The sequence below is a fragment of the Aplosporella prunicola genome, assembly GCF_010093885.1.
Source record: "Aplosporella prunicola CBS 121167 unplaced genomic scaffold K452scaffold_11, whole genome shotgun sequence".
In the NCBI taxonomy this organism is placed as follows: Eukaryota; Fungi; Ascomycota; class Dothideomycetes; order Botryosphaeriales; family Aplosporellaceae; genus Aplosporella; species Aplosporella prunicola.
The window spans coordinates 854319-874119 of NW_022983539.1; the positions used below are offsets into that span (position 1 = coordinate 854319).

Consider the following 19801-nt stretch of genomic DNA (forward strand, 5'->3'; position numbering starts at 1 on the left):
TCGGCTGGGGTGAGGTTAGGTGGTTGTAGTTGTGGGTGTGATGGGTGTGGGAGGCTGCGTCGGCGTCTTAAGTCAGAGTGTTTCGCATACCCCCTACTACGTACGTACGATGGAATGATATGGCTTTTTGTGTTTAGTGTCGGGGCTTGTGGTTTGTTGTGTGGTGTGTGGTGATGTGCGGTCTAGAGAGGTTGCTGTTGTAGGCGCTGCGGGAGGAGTGATCGATACGCACTTAGTGAGTCTGCAATTAATTCTCTCCGTTGGTGTATGCGTCACTGTACTGTCTATGGTTTTCAGGCTGTTGCTGGTGATGACGACGGTGCTGTCGTTGCGGTTACGGGCCTGGGGTTTCTTGTCTTGCTGCCGTTGGCGCCGACGTCGTTGTCGCTGTTGTCGCTGTCATCTTGCTATGATATTTGGTACATGATGCCTCTGCAAACGACGTTCTTCGTCATGGGTGCTCGGTTGGTCACGGGTAGGTTGGGTTGTAGGGAATCATGGGGCGTGTTAAGCGCGCGAGGGTCAGTCAATTGTTCTTTCACTCTTGTCAGTCACGCCTGGCTAACAAATAAGCCCTAGTCTGCCACAAGCTTTCACTCACCCTCGCTTAGCCCTGACGTGTGCCTACCTATAAGTACACCCTCCAAGTTCCGGGCTCCCTTCTTGTTCCTCACCACAACGTACGCACCTCGGAGCTCCGGTCGCTCCTTCTTCGCCCTCACCCCAACACGCACCCCAACGCTCTGAATCCAATAGCAGAGCATAGTGAAGATACCAAATATACCAAAGCTACCGCTGCTTCAGAATGGCTCCGACGGGATTAAGTCTGCTGCCGTGAGTTTACCTATGCTGTGGATGTGGCGAATAGCTGTTACTTACATTGTACAGGGCTCTCACCTCAGGAAAATTCTCTGATCTGACTATTCGCTGTGGCGAGTATGCATGGAAAGTTCACAAAGTAGTCCTATGCACGCATTGCAAGTTCTTCGACAATGCTTGTAGCAACGGCTTCTTGGTAAGCCTTACGGCGGTGGGGTTTCCTTAAGCCGAGCTTTTGTGTTGCAGCTTGGAAAATTCATGCTTTCCTTGCCACTTACTACTATATACTGTACGGAAACCTCTACACTAACGTGTATTTAGGAAGCGGAAACTAGTACTATTACTCTCAATCATGATCGTCCTATAGCCGTTACCGGAATGCTGGAGTGGTTTTATTCCGGAGACTACACCTACACCTACCCTGGGGACGAAAACGACGTCGCAACCGCAAACGAAAACCTGTACAAACTCTCTAACGTCCAGGTCTACATACTCGCCGAGAAGTACGCCATCGACAAGCTAAAGGAGCTGGCCTGGGACTACATTCAAGAGGCCCATTCGGACCTTACTATTGACTCCGAAGAAGACACTGTTAAGTTCATGGAGACGGTTTCAATGGCCTATGAAGACCTCCCTGATACGGATCATCTGCGCCCCTTTATCGTCGAGATCGCTGTTGACCGTGTTAAGACCCTCTTTCGGTATGCTCAGTTTGAAGAGTTTCTTAGGGACGGTAGTGAATTCGCTGTCGATATGTTGCGGCTATCGGTGCAAAGCGGTCAGGTAGAGCATAGATCCACCATAAGCAGCGGGGACCGCCGGCCTAGGGCCTAAGAGTAGATAAATTTACCTAAGCTATGTTTGGTAGACGGGGCCCGGCAACGGTGCAGAATCGAGTTAGTGTTGTCATGGGTAGCTTGTTTGTGTGTAACCACACACCGGAATCTACTGTCAAAACTGACTAAACCAACCGCCAGCATGTGACATGAGATCGACAACAAAGTACTTGAGGTTAGGTAACTGTGTGCAACAATATCACCGGGGGTTCGGAAGGTTTGAAACATTTCGCTTTCGCAATCGATGTTCTTTCCGTTGTGTTTTCTTGTTTATTGATCTTTAACATAAGTTGGAGTAAAATTAGGTGTCGGGACGGGCCGGGAACGGGGCGTTTGAAAACCGTGGAACGGTCAAACGGACACTTCTGCCCTTATAGTTATATGCCACGCTTCCTCCACGTTCTAAACCTCACCTTCTCCCTCATCAACAACACGTCTCTCTAGCGAGCCATGGCGGCACCAGTGGAGAAGACACCGCCGGTGGCGTTGATTAATCCTCTCGTACCGCTCCCGAAGCCTCTCCTGGCGTGAGTTTGTCCTGCCTGACTTGCCGGACAGTTAACACTAACGAATTTTAGGTATCTCCGCTCAGGGAAATACTCTGACGTAACTATACGCTGTGGTGAGAAGACGTGGAATGCCCACAAGGTGGTAATATGCTCGCAATGCAAGTTTTTCGATAATGCTTGCAGCGGAGGCTTCCAGGTACGTTGTTCTTACCAATTTTAAAAACTAGCTCTGCACCTCGAGGATAAATTTAGACTGACATGCTTCTAGGAAGAAACTACCAACGTTATCAACCTTGACTATGACCACCCTGATGCCGTGGATGCAATGCTGCAATGGTGCTACTGGGGCGAATACAACTACACGAAGCACGACAATGAAACCGCCAAGGAGTACCTAATCCGCCTTCTTCAAGATATACGGATTTATATCACTGCTGAGAAGTACGGTCTTGACAGATTAAAGGCCTTGGCTCTCGAGATGCTTACTACTTATGCCGACGAGTATCACGTTACCAACGAAGGAGATGCCACAAAATTTACTGAAATTATCTCTCTGATCTACACCGATCTTCCGGCTTCCGATCCACTGCGTCCCTTCATCTTGAAGCTTGCGTTGAAGAGCTTCAACAAGCTCCTCGAACATGGCGTTTTCGAAGAATTCCTTAAGGACGGCGGCGACTTTGGTGTAGACATGATGCGACAGATGGCGCGTGGCATAGAGGAGCCCGAACCTGGCGTCGACTCCGACTCCGATTGCGATTGGAATCCTGATTTGAGCGAAGATTCTGACAATGAAGAAGAATGATGAGCGGGCAAGTACGGGATGAGAATGAACTCCACGTCAACCAAGCTAGCATGAGCTTTGGGTCTTCACTGGTCTTCTGGACATGCTTATCGAGCTTTGCCGATATGCTTTACTTGAAACAACTCTGTACTGCGGTGGAAATTACGATTCTTTTCCTTTCAAGTACAATTAGTTTCTGTAATCAATTTCTTACTTCCACTGCTAGTCAGTCTTTTGCTTGATTTCGTCTTTCTTCCTGGCTCAAGTTAGCAACACTGTCTTCCGATGAGCAGAAAGTCGGTGCTAGACCGGTCTAAACAATGGCTTGTCTGGCTGCAGTTCAATTTCAGGGTCAAGCTATATAGATCTTTGGTTAAGAATATCTGATCGTCTGAAGCCTTTTAAGTCACTTAAAATGTTCTATCGGGACCTGTCGTAGAATTCCACTGCCCGATTACATTATTTTTTAGGACTCTTGAAACAAGCAAACTTCAAGACGACAAGAATTGTAAGTAGTATTTAAAAAAAATATAAATATAAAATATATATAAAAGGTGGATGATGTGCTTGGATAGTGTAACGGGGGGATGGTGAAGCGTTATTTGCCTTTTTTGTACTTGTTTGGTTCTCCGTTTGATACTGCCATTCGTTCGGTATGCTGGTATGGAACTTCCTAGTAGCGGTATTCTTGTCTTTAGTTATAGGATTCCGGATATAAAAACAATAAGAACTACGTCCGCGTTATACTGCCTCTCTAAGGCTTTCTAGGGCGATGCATTCTAGAAGTCATACTAAGTAATACTTACTATACGGCGCAGACAATTATAAAAAAAACATCCTAGGTAAGTACGTGCAGGAGTTCTACCTAGACGATATTAAGACCGCGCAAGCTGCTAACATGTCCGTATATTGGGCCGCTATGCTTTCCGGTAATAGAGGTCATATAGCTAGAGCGGCGCGGCGCCAACATGGGCGGGGTAGGCGATGATGGGCATCGTTATGCGTAGATACGTCTTATTATCGATTTCCTATAATGATAGTAAGCATTGACGGGAGTTGTTAACATTATTCGGATAAGTCGAGAATTTAGCTTTTCTTGCTATCTTGCGACTGGTTTAAAACAAGATTATTTAGTAGCGAGTAAACCATATGGGTTCTTGTAGTACTCGTATAGTATTTCGGATTTGGCGAAGGTTGAAACCGATACTAAAGGAGAGAGTAAGAGCGTCTAGTTTTACGTTAACTTAAATACTCTAAGAAACACATACAGACTTGTCTCTTGTTCTTAATATGGTTGGATCCAGAGCTTATAGTTCGGTATTTATGTCTGGCCCATTGAAAGCTCTTTGTATCGATACTGGAGAGGCTAGTGATACTACCCTCTTGTAGAACGGAGAGGTATAATAGGATTCATTAGTAGGACTCCAAGTATGTGATAATATGGCTCTATATTTCTCAGATTTGCACTGTACGTAGATAACAATGCAAGCGAACAATCAAAATACGCGTTAGCTCTTTATGTAGATAGGAGATGCTCATCTTGGGCGGAGCTTTCCAATGTGCTCAAATGACAGTTCCTCATCATACCACATTTAGCAGATCAGACGAATCCTACACGATGGAATGCAGCACCTGATGGCTGACGAAGGTCGATTCCCTCGCCTTACTTTCTCTCTCCATCTCCAATCAACAACCGTGGGAGCCTTCGCGGTCGCGGTTCTAGAAACAACCGCGGCGGATTCTAGAAACAACCGCGGCGGATTCTCGTCTATGCGTGGCGGTCTCGCCACTAAGCCAGGCTGTGGGGACATACTCACTCTGCAATCAGCTCTTTGCATGAATAAGCTCGTTACTTCTCCTCTATTCTACCTCTCACCCGTCATGGATGCTATCCCCGAGGATATCTTGTTCGAGCTATTCAGGGCCATCACCAACTACAGATCGCATACGGACGTTTCGCTTGACAAGAATGAAATCGAAGATGTATGCAGCATCCGTCTAGTCTGTCGTGGCTTTTACCATCCATGATTATGATGACACAGCGTCACCATTCAACATTTTAGTTCGCGTCACTTCCTGCTCCCGCTGATTTACATCACTACCAAAAAAGATTAACCCGCATCATCCGATCTGGTCCCGAGTTATGCATTTCTTCTCTACCTAGAGTAGGACGCATACGTGAAGCTACTTAGGTCTGCATGTGAGAATCCGCAGGCCGAGAATCCGCAGGCATACGAACCGACAACGCGGTCACAGTTTCCTTCAGTGTCTTCATTTCCTTCTCGAGCAACTTGTTGTGAGCTTTCGACAAGTCAAGCTCAGAGCGCAGACTAGCAAGCTCGTCGGACAGCTCCTGCTGCCTCTTGGACGCCTTGACATTGGCGACTTCAATGGCGTTCGCCTTCTCGGAGAAGAGCTGTCCCGAACCATCAGCTTGCCCCGGTTTCCAAACCCACAGTATGGATTTTCTATGATGTTTTTAAAGCGAACCCCCGTTTCGTAAATCAGCCGTCTATTCCAGATTCCAGACCCTCGTACCAGCAGCCGAATGCGTCGAGTAGTGAGGTCGCTCCGCCAGAGTGTACATAGCAGCAACTACCCAGAGGCGCAAAGAGAAAGATATTTATACCCGCATATCCCTAAAGGACAAAATCTCCGTCAATATATATGCCCTCCAATAAACTCCAAACCCTATATAGGAGCAAAAGGTTAAAACACCAGCAGCACACCGCCAACACCTCACAAGCCACCACCGCAACACACTCCCAGCCTCCCACGCACCAAACCGGCAAGAATAGCGCCACTGTAGTATAGGCGCGCAGGAACAAGTCCAAAAACCGGCAAGCGCGCAAGCGGTGGCGGTGCAAGGCAGTATCGCTACGCGCCGGCCCGCGCCGCACGCCGCCTGCGCCGCACCGCACCCCCACTCCACCATCCACACAGCACACCACAGCAGCATGATAAGTGGCTGCCCAAGCGCCGAAAAGCGCGCGACCGGTCACCCCGATTCCTGATCCTGCGCTCTGCAGGCAGCAGAACATCCAGTTTGGGGCAGTGCCAGCTCCCACGCCCGGCTCTCCGGGTCGCGTAGCGGTAGGGTCCAGGGCTGTGTCGTGCGCGCTTCGATGCGCGATTCCTTCGGCGCTAAACGGGCTGGAAGGAGGGGGGAAGCGGGTCTGGGGCCCGGGAGGGGTCAGCTGAGGGAGGTTGAAGAGGGGGATGGGCGAGGGCGCAGCGCCACTGTTTATTGTGCTGGTCGCAGGGGAGGGGGACGGTTTCCTTGATGAGAACGTCATGCGCGCCGCTGGGTAGCAATTTCTGGGGTGCATGATGTAGGTATGTGTGGCTGAGTCGGGTGCGCGTAGAGGGGACGGTAGGTGGGATATAAGACGTGGGATGGGAGGCGGTACGTAGGCTTTGCTTGTGGTACGCATTCGACAATTTTCATCTGTTTGGCTGCGTCTTTCTTTGTACAGAGTTCAAAATGGCTGTTCTTTCGACTTCGCTCGACAGGTCGGAGGTCTATCCGGGGAGGATCTTGTGGCTGCCAAGTCGAAGGCACTTGCCGGTTAGCCACAGCATCCTGAGAGTGCCCAGTGGCGCTCCCATCGATGCGCGAGCATACGGCCATCCGGTTGTGATATGCTCCATACCAACAGGCAGTGAGATAAGTGGCCTTGTCCACTTCCATGTGGTAAGTGATACTTGGGTCCCTATCCAATCTTACCCGGACTGAGTCACTGATCCTGCCAGATCACATCTTTCGGCAATCAAACACTCGAAGAAAGATTCAGTGATGGATTTGATGATTGGAGACACCAGCATACGTATCTTCCCATCGAGCCAGCCAGGTACCACCCGGAAAATCTCAGGGATCCAAACATTCTGGGATGTCCGCGCATACGTATTTCAAACGATTTGAAAATGGTCCGAGACTCTTACATCAACGCAAACGAGGAATATGAAGCCGACTGGCATATCTTTGATCGTTATGAGACAAGATACAATCTTCCTCAGGTTCCTCTACGTCTTGACAGCAAGTCTGTCAGAAAAATGCACAATCGGTGCAGATCCCTGGCCGCAATGCCGGAAGTGCAGCCACCTCGCCCTGACTCTGGAATTGGAGGAGTTTCTCCCAGTCTGGCGGACTTTTCCGATGACAGCAGCACAGAAGGAAGCCACTCAGACCCCGAAAGCTCTGTTGTGGTTGAGATACCAGAAGATGACATCTACGGGCCCGTTTCTGGATTACAACCTCGCCAACCTCTCGGATTTTCAGGAGTCATCTCCTACTACGAATCTGTTCCATCATCTGACAGAGATGCTCTACCGCTACCCGTACAAGCAACCCGCAAAGCGGAAAAGCGCTCTGTTCGCGATATCATCTCAGCCATCGCAGCTTGGCTCCTGGCTCTCGGACTCCTCTGTAGGCGCATGCTCGGCCGCGTCTGGGCAGTTATCCGTCGATTTGGGCGCAAGAAGGCGTAACGAAGGACGGATTTCCTCGCAAAGTCCGACAATCGGAGGTACGATTTACGATGATTAAGTGGCCAATGTCGACATGTTTGATCGGATCCATTCCAAGGCAATGACGGGAGTTTGTGGTGTTACGGTTTCGGGTTGACTGGTAGGATCTTTCGGCGTAATGGTTGTGTCTTGTGTAAAGTCTTTCTCCAATCTTTGCAAATAGATTTTTCTTTTCTCCTCAGAAAGTAGACAACCTTCCGCAATTGCAGTTCGTAGGAAAACCCAGAGCGATTCGTGATGCCAACGGAAATCATAAGCTAGTTGAAGTGTTTTGTCAACAATCACTTCAGTAACATCTTGGCCTGGCTCTAGGCGTCGTAGGAGATAGAGAATATAAGACCAGCCTGATATATCACTTGGATTACGCAAGCACCAGCCGTGGACGGTCTTTATGCTCACTCGTAGCAATTCTTGAAAGTCTGATTTGGCAGACAAACTGTTGTATATATCTGCCGCCTCAAACAAACGCCGACCATATTGCCAGGCGTAGTAGTTTTTCGGGTGTCGCTCCCCAGACTTGGAAATGACAGCGAGCTCTGCCATGACAAAGCTTTGAGTATTCTCTTGATGATCCAAATTTCTACTGCGTAACATCATGGGATAGAACGTTCGGAGCAACCAGCAACGATGGTGCCACAAAGTCGGAGATTTGGATTGCCGATGTAAAGGAGAAGTGACAATGCTGTCCAGGAAACACAATTCAGCTAGCAAGGCTCGTTGCATTTCTATTGCCGTATCGTTTGCGGACTGGTCCCTCAGTTGGAGCAGGTGACGCTTCCGATAATTGGCAGCTGTCAAATGCTCCGGATCGGAGAGTAGTATGATTTTCGTTGCGTCGAGGAACTCCTGGTTTGAGCATTAGTGGGGTACGAAGGGAATATTGCCATTATAAAACTAGTGATTTGCCTAGAGTATGGAAGATTCTGAGTGCAGTGGAATCATGCATGTCTGCAAATTGAAACCCGATTGAATGGAGACGACGCCATAAACCAGGTCACCCTAAGGAAGGCTGAGATGGATCCACCTCTGTGTAGCCGGAGAAAAAACCGGGTTGGTCAAAAGCAATATCATGCCACACCACTGACATGCAGGCATTACGCCTGACTATCGATTCTGGAAAAGCAAAGAGAAAAAGTGGAACTACGCTGAAAGATCACACTTACAGGGTAGCAAACTTCAGCTTCAGTATTCCGGCTGAAAAACAACGTCTGCGCATGCAGAAATGCAACTACGAGGTCCTGTTTTGGAATGCCAAGGCACAAGCCATCCTCCAACATGCCGTCGGTTGACAAAGCAGGTGGCAGTACTTCTATTTCAGCCACTTCGGTCTCATGGCGCTGGAAGAATGATTTTAGTGCATTGTATGTCACAATGTATTTCGTGCGTGCCATGGTGTTCTGATTTTGGAAATGCGCACCGTTTGACACGGTAAAGACACGTCCAAACACCTAGGAGTGTAGGAAAGTGACCGTATTCAGAAAGCAAACGGAGAAATGAACACAGAGAATCGCTGGTTGAGAGTAAAAGACGTTGGAGAAAAAAACCAGGTGAGGAGTGATGAAGCCACGGGTAGGAGTCTAGCGGCGCCGAGGCCTGACATCAGAGGGCCAGGCGGTGAACCACGGCAGACAGACAGCTCGCAAGCCAAAGCTCCACGGCAGCAGCATCTCCAGCACCTTCAACGTGCAACACAATCTTCCAGCCTCGTCGGACCCGGCTTACCGCAAACGACCACCCGACGCCGCGATGGTGTCGCCGCTACTCTTCGTGTTCCTTGTGAACCTCTTCGTCCACCTCGTCAACACTCTCGGCGCAACCACCATCAACGAGCTGGTACGTCTCATCCATCGCGCTGTTCTCGCCTTTACTGTCTGTTATCGCAAACGCTAACCCGAGAAACCTTCGCGCAGTTATGGATCCTCTACAACAGGCTGCCCACGCCCACGAGCAAGGCCGCCCGCGAGCAGATCCGCTTAAAGCGCGAGGTCCTGCGCCTAAAGCAAGAGATGAACGGCGTGAGCGCGCAAGACGAGTTCTCAAAATGGGCCAAGATACGCCGGGCGCACGACAAAGTGCTGGCTGACTTCAACAAGAGTGGTACGTACACGACCGCACAAACCCCAGCGCAACCTCAGCCAGCCACTCTCTAAACACCATAATTAACCACGCCCCCACCCCACAGACGCCTCGATCCGCACCGCCCGAACCTCCTTCGACAAAACCCTCAACACGCTCCGCTGGCTCGGAACAACGGGACTGCGGACCGGTCTTCAATTCTGGTACGCGCGGGTAGCCATGTTCTGGATCCCGCAGCACTGGGTGCCCGGATACGTAGAATGGCTACTCGCATTCCCCAAAGCGCCCACCGGCAGTGTCAGCGTCCAGGTCTGGAACATAGCGTGCGCGAGCGTCATCGGGCTCGTCGCGGAAGCCGTCGCCGCGCTGTGGGTGCTGCTTTTTGCGCGGGGCGCTGCGGCGCCGAATAAAAAGGAGGGGAGGGAGACGCCTGGTGCGGCGAAGGCGGAGAAGAAGGAGCTGTGAGGATGCGTGGTTTCACGCTTTTGGTGCTTGGAGAAGGGGGAGGGAACGGTTAATATCATGATGATACGATGAATGGAACTGCTTCACGAATTGCGTTCAACCTCTACCGCAGACATAGACATATCTGGACGAACGCGAGCATCTGAACCATACAACAAATGGCCACGCTTTACAAGCAGCTACACGCCCTACGTCTGCAGCCATACTACATAGTACACGCGCAGAACATAAACATATACACACGTCAACATACACATAAACATATACACAGTACAAAATCACATCACATCATAAACAAAGCATGTCTCTCACAAGATAGACGCGAAGTCGTCAGCGCGGCCCCTCTCAGGGCCGCTCCGACCCCGCAACACGACGTGAGACAGTACCCCCCAAAGAGGCAGGGCGACTGCAGGCTCGCTCTCGGCGTTCTTTTTGAACTCGTGACCGTGGAAGGTTCATCTGTCGCCGAGTCTTCGAAAGCGCCGGTTCTTGCTATCTACTGTGTACGTCCCGCTTCCTACGATTTGGTAGGGGAGAGGTGTCGGTAAGGGAGAGGTGTCGGTAAGGGAGAGGTGTGTTGGGGATTGGGTCCTGGTGTCGAGAGGTGAATGATCCTCTGCGCCCGCCTGCCTGCTGGTGAGAGGTTGAAGACAGCGCCGCTCGCTGCGTCCATCAAGCAGCGAGGCGCGTCGCCGTCCCTCTCAACAGCAGAGGCAAAGGCCAAACCCCCGAGTCCAGCACCCCCTCACCCCTAGCCACGATCGTCGTCGTCGTCGTCGTCGTCATCATTGCGGCCGCAGAGGGAAAAAGGCAAGGCACGTCCGTCGGTCCATCCGTCGTGATGGAAGGAAGCAGGTGGTTCTCAGACTCGGGCGCAAAAAGCGGAAGAAAGAGAAAAAAAAAAAAAACCAATTCATCCCAGCCGCCGGACCAACCTATCTCCGACGCACGTAGCGTGCGGCGCGCCGCATCGCACGGACCGCTCAGCGCCCCCTTTCCGCTGCCCAGCCACAGCTGCGTTTCCGCTTGCACAGCACAACTGCCACGGGAGCCACAGCCAGCCGACCCGAGTGCCCGACGCCCGACGCCCGCGCGGTGCCGTGCCTGTCGCCTCCCGCATGGCAGTGCAACGGCCAGGCCAGCCGGGCAAGACCTACCCTGCCTGTCTACCGGGCCTACCAACGCGAGGAGCGAGCCCACCTGCCTGCCGCGCACGGGGAGGGCCTCTGCGCAGCACCGCGCTGCCGTGCGACGCGTGGTTGCGTGGTTGCCTGCCAGCAGCTGCTGCTGCGTGTCTCGGAGCCTTTGCTTCTCGTAGGGAGAGGGACGAGTACTAGGTAGCTAATCCGTAGGCACCCTAACTGAGAGACAGGCCACCAGGGCGTGAGCGTGAGATTGAGGCCCAACGACGCGGAGATGAGTGCTGGGCTGTGCGGGCAGCGTGCAGGTGTGCAGCGTGCAGGCCCGGGGCCCGGGGCGGCTAAGGCAGGGGAAGGCGAGTGCCTTACGTACATGCTAGACCTACGGAGTAAGAGGACATAGGAGCACCTACCTACCTAGGTAGGGCGGGACGGGTCAGGACGGGACGGGTCAGGACGGGACGGGAAGGAGCCGTGGCGGGTGCGGCGAAGAAGAAGCAAATCCCTACCTATGGATTACTCGTGAGCTAGCAAGTCGGCGGGTGCTGTGTAGCCAGCTCCGGGCCGGTTGCGGAAAGGGGAGGCACGGGAGAGGGGGAGGGAGTTTGCTTTTTTTTTTTTTTATTCTTTCTTTCTTTTTTTCCTTTGCTTTTTCGCGCCGGCTGCACTGCCATCCATGTGATTGGCATGTGTGTTCTGTGACCTGATTGTCTAGATAACCTACATACGGGTTAGATGCCGGCGGCTGTGCGCTTGATAGGCTGTTTAGCGGACGGGTGAGGGGACTCGCACCATGCTCGCGCGTCTGACTGACTGACTGCTACCCGCCTGTGCACATACATACATGCGCATGCATACATACAGCTGTATTCTGTAGCTAGTCAGGGAAGCCATGGCGGGTGTCGAGCCGACAATGTCAGCCAGAAGCGGGAAATGAACAGGAAGAATTGGAAGAGGCTAATCAAAAAGCGTTGCAATGGTGCTTACCCAGGTCTTGGCGTAGCATTTGCTTGCATGCTTGCATGCATGCACGCATGTATATCATGCAGCCACTGAGACGCAAGTGATCGATAAGCGAGCGCAAAGCACGACGGCACGCCAGCGGCAAAAGCAACTATACTTACGCACAAGCCAAAGCCAATATCAGAGTAGTCGATGAGCCGTCACTGGCCTGGGAAAAAGCACTCCCACCGATGGTGGCGCTTTGCATGACGGAGACTGTCGGTCATGGACGCTTCTGTGTGGCATGGGTGCATGGTACGGGTTAAGAGCATCGGTGTGCGAGCGCGGGTTGCGTTATGCTGACTGATTGGTGTCGCTGAATGCTAGCTTGAGGGGTATTATTCGTCTTGCGCTGATGGCGTATTCTATCTTTAGATGGCTGCAACAATGACCGTGGTAATGGTAACGGGAGGTCCCATCACCATGGACATGGTGCGCCATTCTCTTTCCTCTTTCGCTCTCGGTATCCTTATCTTTCTTCCTTCTTTCCTTTATCCCTTAACACATGAACTGAGACCATTTGATCCTGGCGCCACTTAAACAGCAACAGCAGTCGCCTTCTCCAGCTTCTTCTCCTTCTCGAGCATCTCGAGGTACTGCGGCACAATGCTGTCGACCATCTCCTCAATGCCCTTCAGCTTGATGCCGAACGTACGCTGCCCCTTCTCTGCCGAGAAGCGGACCTTCTTTGAGGGCACATTGCTGTCGTTAGGGAGCAGACCAGCCTTGACCTGCTCCGGGTACTTGGCCGCCACAACAGGCAGGACATCGTTCCAGTTGTAGTGCTGGCTGAAGAGGTAAGACTGGTTGCCGGGCACAGTGTTGCGGTCCAGGGCGCGCACGTGCACCGAAGCGGCATCGTCGATGTGGCATACAGCCGCGACCTCAGGCGGCGCATCAGCGTTCTTCGCAAGGCCAGCGAACATGCGGATAAAGAGCACTGTCGATGAGGCGGTCAAATCGGCCATGTTCTGCGCAAGACCGTGACGGCCCTGGACGTATGACGGTGCGATGTTGACCAAGTCGAACGACGGCTTGCGCTCGGCCATCCACTCAAGGGAGCGACGCATCGCCGCCGTCTTGGATGCGCAGTAGGCCGTCAGGGGGTGGCTGAAAGGAGCCGGAATATCCTCGTTGACGTCCTCTTCCGTGATGGTCAAGAGCGAGGGCTGGTCCGGGCCGAGGAGGACGTCCGGCATGATGTAGGAGCCGACCGACGAAGTGATAACGACACGCTTGACGGAGGGGGACTTGGACGCGCTCTCCAATGCAGCGAGCGTGCAGGTGAGTGCCGGAACCACGTACTTGTTGTACTGCTCCTCCGGAGGAACCTCGCCGCCAAAGGGCAGAGGCGAGGCCATGTGGATGACATAGTCGACGCCCTTGATGGCCTCATCAAGAGCTCCAGGGGCGCTGAGGTCAGGTACCGTGTAGAAAGAGCATGCCGAGGACTTGTTGAGCTCGAGGAAGGCCGGGGCGGTCTTGATGACGGTGGCCTTGGAGTCGCTGCGGACGACGATGCGGCAGTTGTAGTCGTTGCGCAGAGCCTCGAGCAGGGTAGCGAAGCCGACGTAGCCGGTGGCGCCGGTGATACAGATGGTGCCCTTGGACATGATGGTGGTAGTAGTATTAAGAGCTGCGACTTGAGAGGTAAGAGAAAAGAGGCGAAGGCGGAGGAGAGAGAGAGTGAGAGAGACAAGGAAAGAGGAAAGAGGCAGTTCTCTCTCCCAGCGTCGACGCGGCCTTTAATGGTCTCTCAATTAGCGTCTCCTTCGGCGCAAGGATGTGGATAAGAAGGGGGGTCGTCGTCAATCGCACTTTCCCACCATCTCTGCCCCACGAGGCCACCAACACCCGTGAACCAATCGCGAAGAGAAGTTCCGCTCCACACGCCACGCAGAACTTCAAAGCTCCATTTCCAAATGTCAGAATCCCCATGCTCCACCCATTTCTCCTCGTCTTCCGCAATGCATGCGAACCTGTTACCCACTCTCCACGCTCCCGCGCCAAAACACCCTCCGTGCGCGCCACGTCCGCCTTAGCATGACACCACCTACCGCCTCCATCACCACCGCAGCCCCTCTGACCGCCCGCCAGGCCGCCCGCTCTAAACGGCACGCCTCGGGCCCTTCCCGCGCTAGTCCCAACGCCCGCCTACGACACTCTACTCTAGACTCTTTCGGCCTGCCTACCGACATCTTCCTCTCTACGTAGTACTACGTATCCCTTTACACCTACAAACCCTATTCAGCACTCACGCACACACCCACTCTTACCTATTGTATACCCACCAGACAGACAGGCAACCCACGTGTCGCGCGCCCGGTCCCGTCCCCGCACCGCACCGCGCACGCGAGCGCGACGCGAGCCGTTGCAACGGCGTCACAACGGCGGCAATAACGGCAATAGTGAGGGCGGCGGATCCGCCTGCTGGCTCGACTCGACGTCTCCAATGATGCTCGACGCATTCCAGGGCCCGAGGCCTGCCGAAAGCGGCATTGAAGCGTGGGTAGGTGCGTGGGCGGGCCGCCGGGCACGTCTGCGCGCAGCCCTGGCTGGCTCGCTCGGCTGTCGGTCGGCCTGTGGCCTTCACGGGCCTGTCGGTCGGTCGGTTCTATCTCGGCCGGCTAAAATGCGGGTGTGTGGGCGCGCGACGAAGACGACGCGGGTGTGAGGCTGTGACCGAAGAAATGCAATTGCGGTCTGGAGTACCACCCATCCCATCAGTCAGTCACTTGTCACTTTCTTGGAGTACAGGAGTACCTGCAGCGTGGCAGTGCACACCGTACAGTAGGCACCCTAGCACCCTGGCACTCGAGAGTCGAGACGGTGGACGAGTGGCTAGACCCTCGACCTGCATCAAACCAACATCTGTAGGGTCTCCGTCTAGAACACGCGCCGCACGGCCCATTCGCTTCCATCTTCTTCCAACTTGGAGCTCGCTGCTTACATCACAGCTTATTCTCCCCTCCATTCGCTCTTATCGATAAAGAATTTTCTCGGCCCGCCCATTCGCTCAAGCTCAAGCTCCCCTCACAGCTCTGGACACTTTCCGCCTTACCATTTCCCTTTACCTTGAGATACCCATTTCCTACAGCGCACGAACTCACGTATAATGGCCGATCAAGATCCCCAGCGCCGGCAAGAGGAGGAGGTTACCATGCTCGACGCCGAAGAGGCAGATGAAGAGGTTCCCGAGGACGCCGACGCCGACGCGTACATGGAATCCGACGACGAAGGCGACCAAGGTCCGCTCGAGGAGATACAGCTGGTCAACGACAGCGTAGCCCACTTTGACGCGCACAAGGACAGCATATTCAGCATTGCGCAACACCCAACCAACCCAGCCATCGTTGCGACAGGTGGCGGCGATGACGTCGGTTACATTTTTGAGGTCAAGGTGAAAGAGCAGGAGCAGGAGCGGCCACCACTGCCAGCCAGCTGGTCGGGCTCCCAGGCGGGTGACGCGCCTGCGCAATCTGAGCGCGAAAGCCTGCAGCCGTTGCTCAAGCTCGAGGGCCACAGCGATTCGCTCGTCGCCATAGCCTTTACGCAGCCTGCCGGTGAGTATGTTGTCACCGGCGGCATGGACGGACGGTTGCGCGCATGGCGCGACACATCCAACGGCCAGGCCTGGCAATTTGTGGGAGAGGTGCAGGAAGTCGAGGAGATTGCGTGGATCGCGACATGCCCACACCCGCAATACCCCAACACCATTGCGCTTGGCGCCTCCGATGGCTCCGTCTGGGTCTACTCGCTCAATGCTGCTGACACGGCCTCTCCCCTCACTATCGTCCAGGCTTTCTACCTGCACTCCGGACCTTGTACCGCTGGCGCCTGGACCCCGGATGGCAAGCTCCTCGCCACCGTCTCTGAGGATGCTAGCTTCTACGTGTGGGACGTTTTCGGCGAGGCGGCGGCTGCGGGTGTAACCAGCGCCTCGTCAGGCCAGGCCGTCGTAGGGCTCACGGGCGACGACGAGCGCTTCCGTGTGGATGGCGGCTTGTACAGTGTAGCTGTTGCACCGAACGGCGCGTTCGCAGCTGTCGGCGGTGCAGAGGGTCACATTCGCATTGTAGGACTGCCGCGACTTGGCGCCGAGTCCGTCACCAGCGGCGCACGCGGCGCCGGAGCGCGCAACAAGTCTGGCGGCGGGAAGCAGTCGGGCGGCCCGCGCGGCGGCGTATCCTCAGTCGCCAGTGGCCAGGCCGGCGCCATCCTCGCCAGCATCCAGAAGCAAGCCGACAGCGTGGAAACGCTAGCATTTTCAGCGCCGCCACTGAACTTCCTAGCTGCAGGCAGCGTTGACGGAAGCATCGCGCTGTTCGACACGGCGCACAACTTTGTCGCGCGGCGCCACATCACGGGCGCGCACGTCGACGAGGAAGAAGGCACCGAGCAGGCGGTCATCAAGGTCGAGTTTGTGAAGCCGGCGGGGCAGGCACAGGCGGGGCCGGCGGGCGCGCCGGGCGCCTGGCTGCTCACGAGCTGCGGCAACGACGGCGTCGTCCGCAGGTGGGATACTAGGGGTGGGACGGCAGCGGCTGCTAGAGGGCTGGCGGGCGAGTGGAGAGGGCACAGGGGCGGCGGAGAAGGCGGCGGTGTTATGGGCTTTGTCCAGGGGGGTGCGGGGAGAGTCGTTACGGCTGGGGATGATGGCGTCGCTCTGGTTTTTGAGACGCCGCTTGCTTAGAGTAGGGGAGGGGTGGTGGGGTTGAGTTGGGTTGCGGTTTAAGCATTGCATGCATGCATGCGGGCATGGCTTTCTTCACGAATAGAAGAGGACGACGATGTCCGATATACCTTACCTACATAGGTACCTATCTATACCTACAGACGTCAGCACAGCCACATCATTTGCCTGGCCTAGGTACTCGTAGAGTACACAGTCTTATCCACAACCACGCGCCTCGCACGTGCACGTGCACGCCACAGTCCAGCACCACTTATGCAGGGCCAGCCACTCGAGGCCGCTGGAGTCCGCTCCGGTGGCCGGACGCGCCTGGATGGACGGGCTGACGGCACACCTACGCAGTACGCACGCAACCCACCCACTCCCACGGCTGCGTGCATGTGAAAGACGCGTCGCAGTGCAGCGCAGCGCAGTGTGTGCAGTGCAGTGCAGTGTGTGCAGCGGGTGCGTTACTGCCCTGTCTGCCTGCCTGTTTGCCTGCCTGTTCTGTTTGCCTGGGGGAATTGCTGGTTGGGCGCAGCTCGCGAGCGAAACGATCGAGCGAGCGAGCGATCAGCCGTTTCCACTTCAGGCGTGTGTCTGTGTACAAAGACAGGCAGGCAGACTGTGCGCGGGAGATTGTGCGATTTCTTATTCAGTAATCTTGTAGGCGTATGCAGATGGGGTGGTGTTTGTATAGGGATCTCCGCTGCGCAATCTCTGGTTTGGAGTTGGGTTTTAATTAGGTCTTCATCTCATCTCACCTTCTCCTACTCCAGCGCCTACCCTACTCTACCCCTACCCCTACTCCTATCCTCTCCTATCCCAGAACTCACAGCACAGCACAAGCATCACCCCACGAACACATCACATCACAACCGAGTGTTTTCAATTGAATTCATTTTCATTCCATTTTCCACTCACTTCCCTCCATAGCCCCAGCCAGCCAACCAACCAGCCAGTCAATCATCAGGTATATAGACAAACACGCCCGCAGTAGCAAAAAACGAAAAAGTAAAAAAGAAACCGATTCCCCCAACCCCTGCAACCATCCCATTTTGATATAGTCGCCGCTGTTATCGTAAATCCAATCCAATCCAATCCAAGCCGCATAAAAGGCCATTTTAGGCTGGCTAAAAAGAGAAAAACACTGAAGTCGAAGAAGAAGCCTTGCGCTTAGGGTAGTACCAGGTAGACCAGCTCAGCTCAGCTCAGCAATTTAGGCAGAGAGAGAGAGACCTAAGCCGTGCGCACGGGCGCGCATTAGCTTAGTACCAGTCGCCCATCTCGCGCATGGCAGCCGCGACCTTGCTGAAGCCAGCAATGTTGGCACCGGCAACCAGCGAGGGGAACTCGCCCTCGGCAGGCGACACGTACTCCTTGGCGGTCTCGAGGCAGTTCTCGAAGCAGTTCTTCATGATCTGCTTGAGTCGGTCGTCGACCTCCTCGGCGGTCCACACCAGGCGCTGCGAGTTCTGAGCCATCTCGAGACCAGAGACCGCGACACCACCAGCGTTGGCGGCCTTGCCGGGAGCGTACCAGATGGCCTGGTCCTTGACCGCGCGGCGGTGGTCCTCGAAGGCGTCGATGGCCTCCTGCGTGCAGCCCATGTTGGAGCCCTCGGCGATGAACTTGCAGCCGGCGTCGATGAGAGCCTTGGCCTCCTCGCCGGAAACCTCGTTCTGGGTCGCTGAGGGAAGGGCAACGTCGACCTTGCCAACGTGCGTCCAGGGACGCGCACCCTCGATGTATTGGTACTTGGGGTCGGAGAACTCGGTCAGGGCCTGGCGGTTGAGCTTGATGTTGGCGATCTGGTCGATGATCTCGGGGGTGAAGCCAGCGGCGTCGGTGGCGATGAGCGCGCCCTTGGAGTCGGACAGCGAGACGACGGTACCGCCGAGCTCAATGACCTTCAGCGCAGCGTACTGCGCGACGTTGCCCGAGCCGGAGATAGCGACGCGCTTGCCCTTGAACGACTCCTTGCCGCCTGAGGCGTACTGGATCATGTGCTGGACGTAGTAGACGAGACCGAAACCGGTGGCCTCGGGGCGGATAAGCGAACCACCCCAGGCGCCACCCTTGCCGGTCAGGACACCCTCCCACCGGTTGCGGACGGCGCGGTAGGTTCCGAACATGTAGCCGACCTCACGGCCACCGACACCAATGTCACCGGCGGGAACGTCGGTGTCAGCACCAATGTGCCTGCTCAGCTCGCGCATGAAGGAAACGCAGAAGCGACGGATCTCGGAGTCAGACTTGCCCTTGGGGTCGAAGTCGGCACCACCCTTGCCACCACCCATGGAGACTGGAGGGATTATGTCAGCCGATGCTCATTGCGCGGCGCCAATGCTTCAGGAAAGACTTACTGCCAGTGAGGGCATTCTTGAAGATCTGCTCGAAGCCAAGGAACTTCAGGATGGAAAGGTTGACGGAGGGGTGGAAGCGGAGACCGCCCTTGTAGGGGCCCAGAGCGGAGTTGTACTGGACACGGAAACCACGGTTGACCTGGAGCTCGCCCTTGTCGTTCTCCCAGACGACACGGAACTGGATGACGCGCTCGGGAATGGAGGCGACCTTGAGGGCGGTCTTGTACTCGGGGTGCTTCTGGAAGAGAGTGGAGTTCTCGAGGGTCGAGGCAAGCTCTGTGAGAGGCGAATGTTAGCATTGCCGATGTCGGTGGGGAAAAAGGTGAGGACGAGGTAGCTTACCCTGGTAGGCCTGCTCGAACTCGGGCTCGTGGGGAAGGTTAGACATTTTTGCGGCGGGTGTGGTGAGAAAGTTTGGGGTGGTTTATTTAGAAAAGATTATGGAGAGAGAGGGAGATATATCGAGACAGAGGGCCAGAGGTGGTTCGTTATTTATGAACAGCTTGAGCTCGGGGCAAAAAAGATGGCATTGGGAGAAAGAATCGAGTACAGTGGATAGGTGAGCCCGTCGCCCGCGGGCTGGTGGGAGTGCTGAGACGTCACAGG

General features: G+C 54.6%; 10 protein-coding genes across 10 annotated transcripts; 6 read left to right on the forward strand and 4 right to left on the reverse strand.

Moving 5' to 3' along the window:
- Positions 1-805: 805 nt before the first annotated feature.
- Positions 806-1653, forward strand: K452DRAFT_318219 (uncharacterized protein; the record flags this gene model as incomplete). The annotated part of the gene is made up of 3 exons (XM_033544132.1): positions 806-834; positions 889-1015; positions 1141-1653. 3 exons carry the CDS (start codon positions 806-808, stop codon positions 1651-1653), a joined length of 669 nt encoding a protein of 222 aa, XP_033398343.1.
- A 427-nt stretch (positions 1654-2080) lies between these two features.
- K452DRAFT_358373 (uncharacterized protein) lies at positions 2081-3263 on the forward strand. Its single transcript, XM_033546188.1, has 3 exons — positions 2081-2182; positions 2234-2360; positions 2433-3263. Exons 1-3 carry the CDS (start codon positions 2106-2108, stop codon positions 2967-2969), a joined length of 741 nt encoding a protein of 246 aa, XP_033398344.1. The 5' UTR covers positions 2081-2105; the 3' UTR covers positions 2970-3263.
- A 1320-nt stretch (positions 3264-4583) lies between these two features.
- On the forward strand, positions 4584-4976 carry K452DRAFT_308277 (uncharacterized protein; the record flags this gene model as incomplete). The annotated part of the gene is made up of 1 exon (XM_033543137.1): positions 4584-4976. One exon carries the CDS (start codon positions 4584-4586, stop codon positions 4974-4976), a length of 393 nt encoding a protein of 130 aa, XP_033398345.1.
- Positions 4977-5434: 458 nt separating this feature from the next.
- Positions 5435-6687, reverse strand: K452DRAFT_21692 (uncharacterized protein). The gene has a single exon (XM_033536262.1). The coding sequence runs from the start codon at positions 6380-6382 to the stop codon at positions 5588-5590; it is 795 nt and encodes a 264-aa protein (XP_033398346.1). The 5' UTR covers positions 6383-6687; the 3' UTR covers positions 5435-5587.
- Positions 5937-7819, forward strand: K452DRAFT_318222 (uncharacterized protein). Its single transcript, XM_033544134.1, has 2 exons — positions 5937-6642; positions 6702-7819. Exons 1-2 carry the CDS (start codon positions 6433-6435, stop codon positions 7434-7436), a joined length of 945 nt encoding a protein of 314 aa, XP_033398347.1. The 5' UTR covers positions 5937-6432; the 3' UTR covers positions 7437-7819.
- K452DRAFT_226908 (uncharacterized protein) lies at positions 7491-8866 on the reverse strand (the record flags this gene model as incomplete). The annotated part of the gene is made up of 2 exons (XM_033536861.1): positions 7491-8318; positions 8633-8866. 2 exons carry the CDS (start codon positions 8864-8866, stop codon positions 7491-7493), a joined length of 1062 nt encoding a protein of 353 aa, XP_033398348.1.
- Positions 8867-9163: 297 nt separating this feature from the next.
- Positions 9164-10405, forward strand: K452DRAFT_270446 (uncharacterized protein). Its single transcript, XM_033538988.1, has 3 exons — positions 9164-9308; positions 9386-9572; positions 9658-10405. Exons 1-3 carry the CDS (start codon positions 9222-9224, stop codon positions 10014-10016), a joined length of 633 nt encoding a protein of 210 aa, XP_033398349.1. The 5' UTR covers positions 9164-9221; the 3' UTR covers positions 10017-10405.
- A 2288-nt stretch (positions 10406-12693) lies between these two features.
- Positions 12694-13770, reverse strand: K452DRAFT_226617 (uncharacterized protein; the record flags this gene model as incomplete). Its single annotated transcript, XM_033536838.1, has 1 exon — positions 12694-13770. The coding sequence occupies one exon, from the start codon at positions 13768-13770 to the stop codon at positions 12694-12696; it is 1077 nt and encodes a 358-aa protein (XP_033398350.1).
- Positions 13771-15317: 1547 nt separating this feature from the next.
- Positions 15318-16850, forward strand: K452DRAFT_326476 (uncharacterized protein; the record flags this gene model as incomplete). The annotated part of the gene is made up of 1 exon (XM_033544847.1): positions 15318-16850. The coding sequence occupies one exon, from the start codon at positions 15318-15320 to the stop codon at positions 16848-16850; it is 1533 nt and encodes a 510-aa protein (XP_033398351.1).
- Positions 16851-17931: 1081 nt separating this feature from the next.
- K452DRAFT_21786 (uncharacterized protein) lies at positions 17932-19769 on the reverse strand. The gene is made up of 3 exons (XM_033536320.1): positions 19538-19769; positions 19196-19471; positions 17932-19134 (listed from the first exon to the last, which is right to left on the reverse strand). The coding sequence occupies exons 1-3, from the start codon at positions 19581-19583 to the stop codon at positions 18098-18100; spliced, it is 1359 nt and encodes a 452-aa protein (XP_033398352.1). The 5' UTR covers positions 19584-19769; the 3' UTR covers positions 17932-18097.
- Positions 19770-19801: the final 32 nt, after the last annotated feature.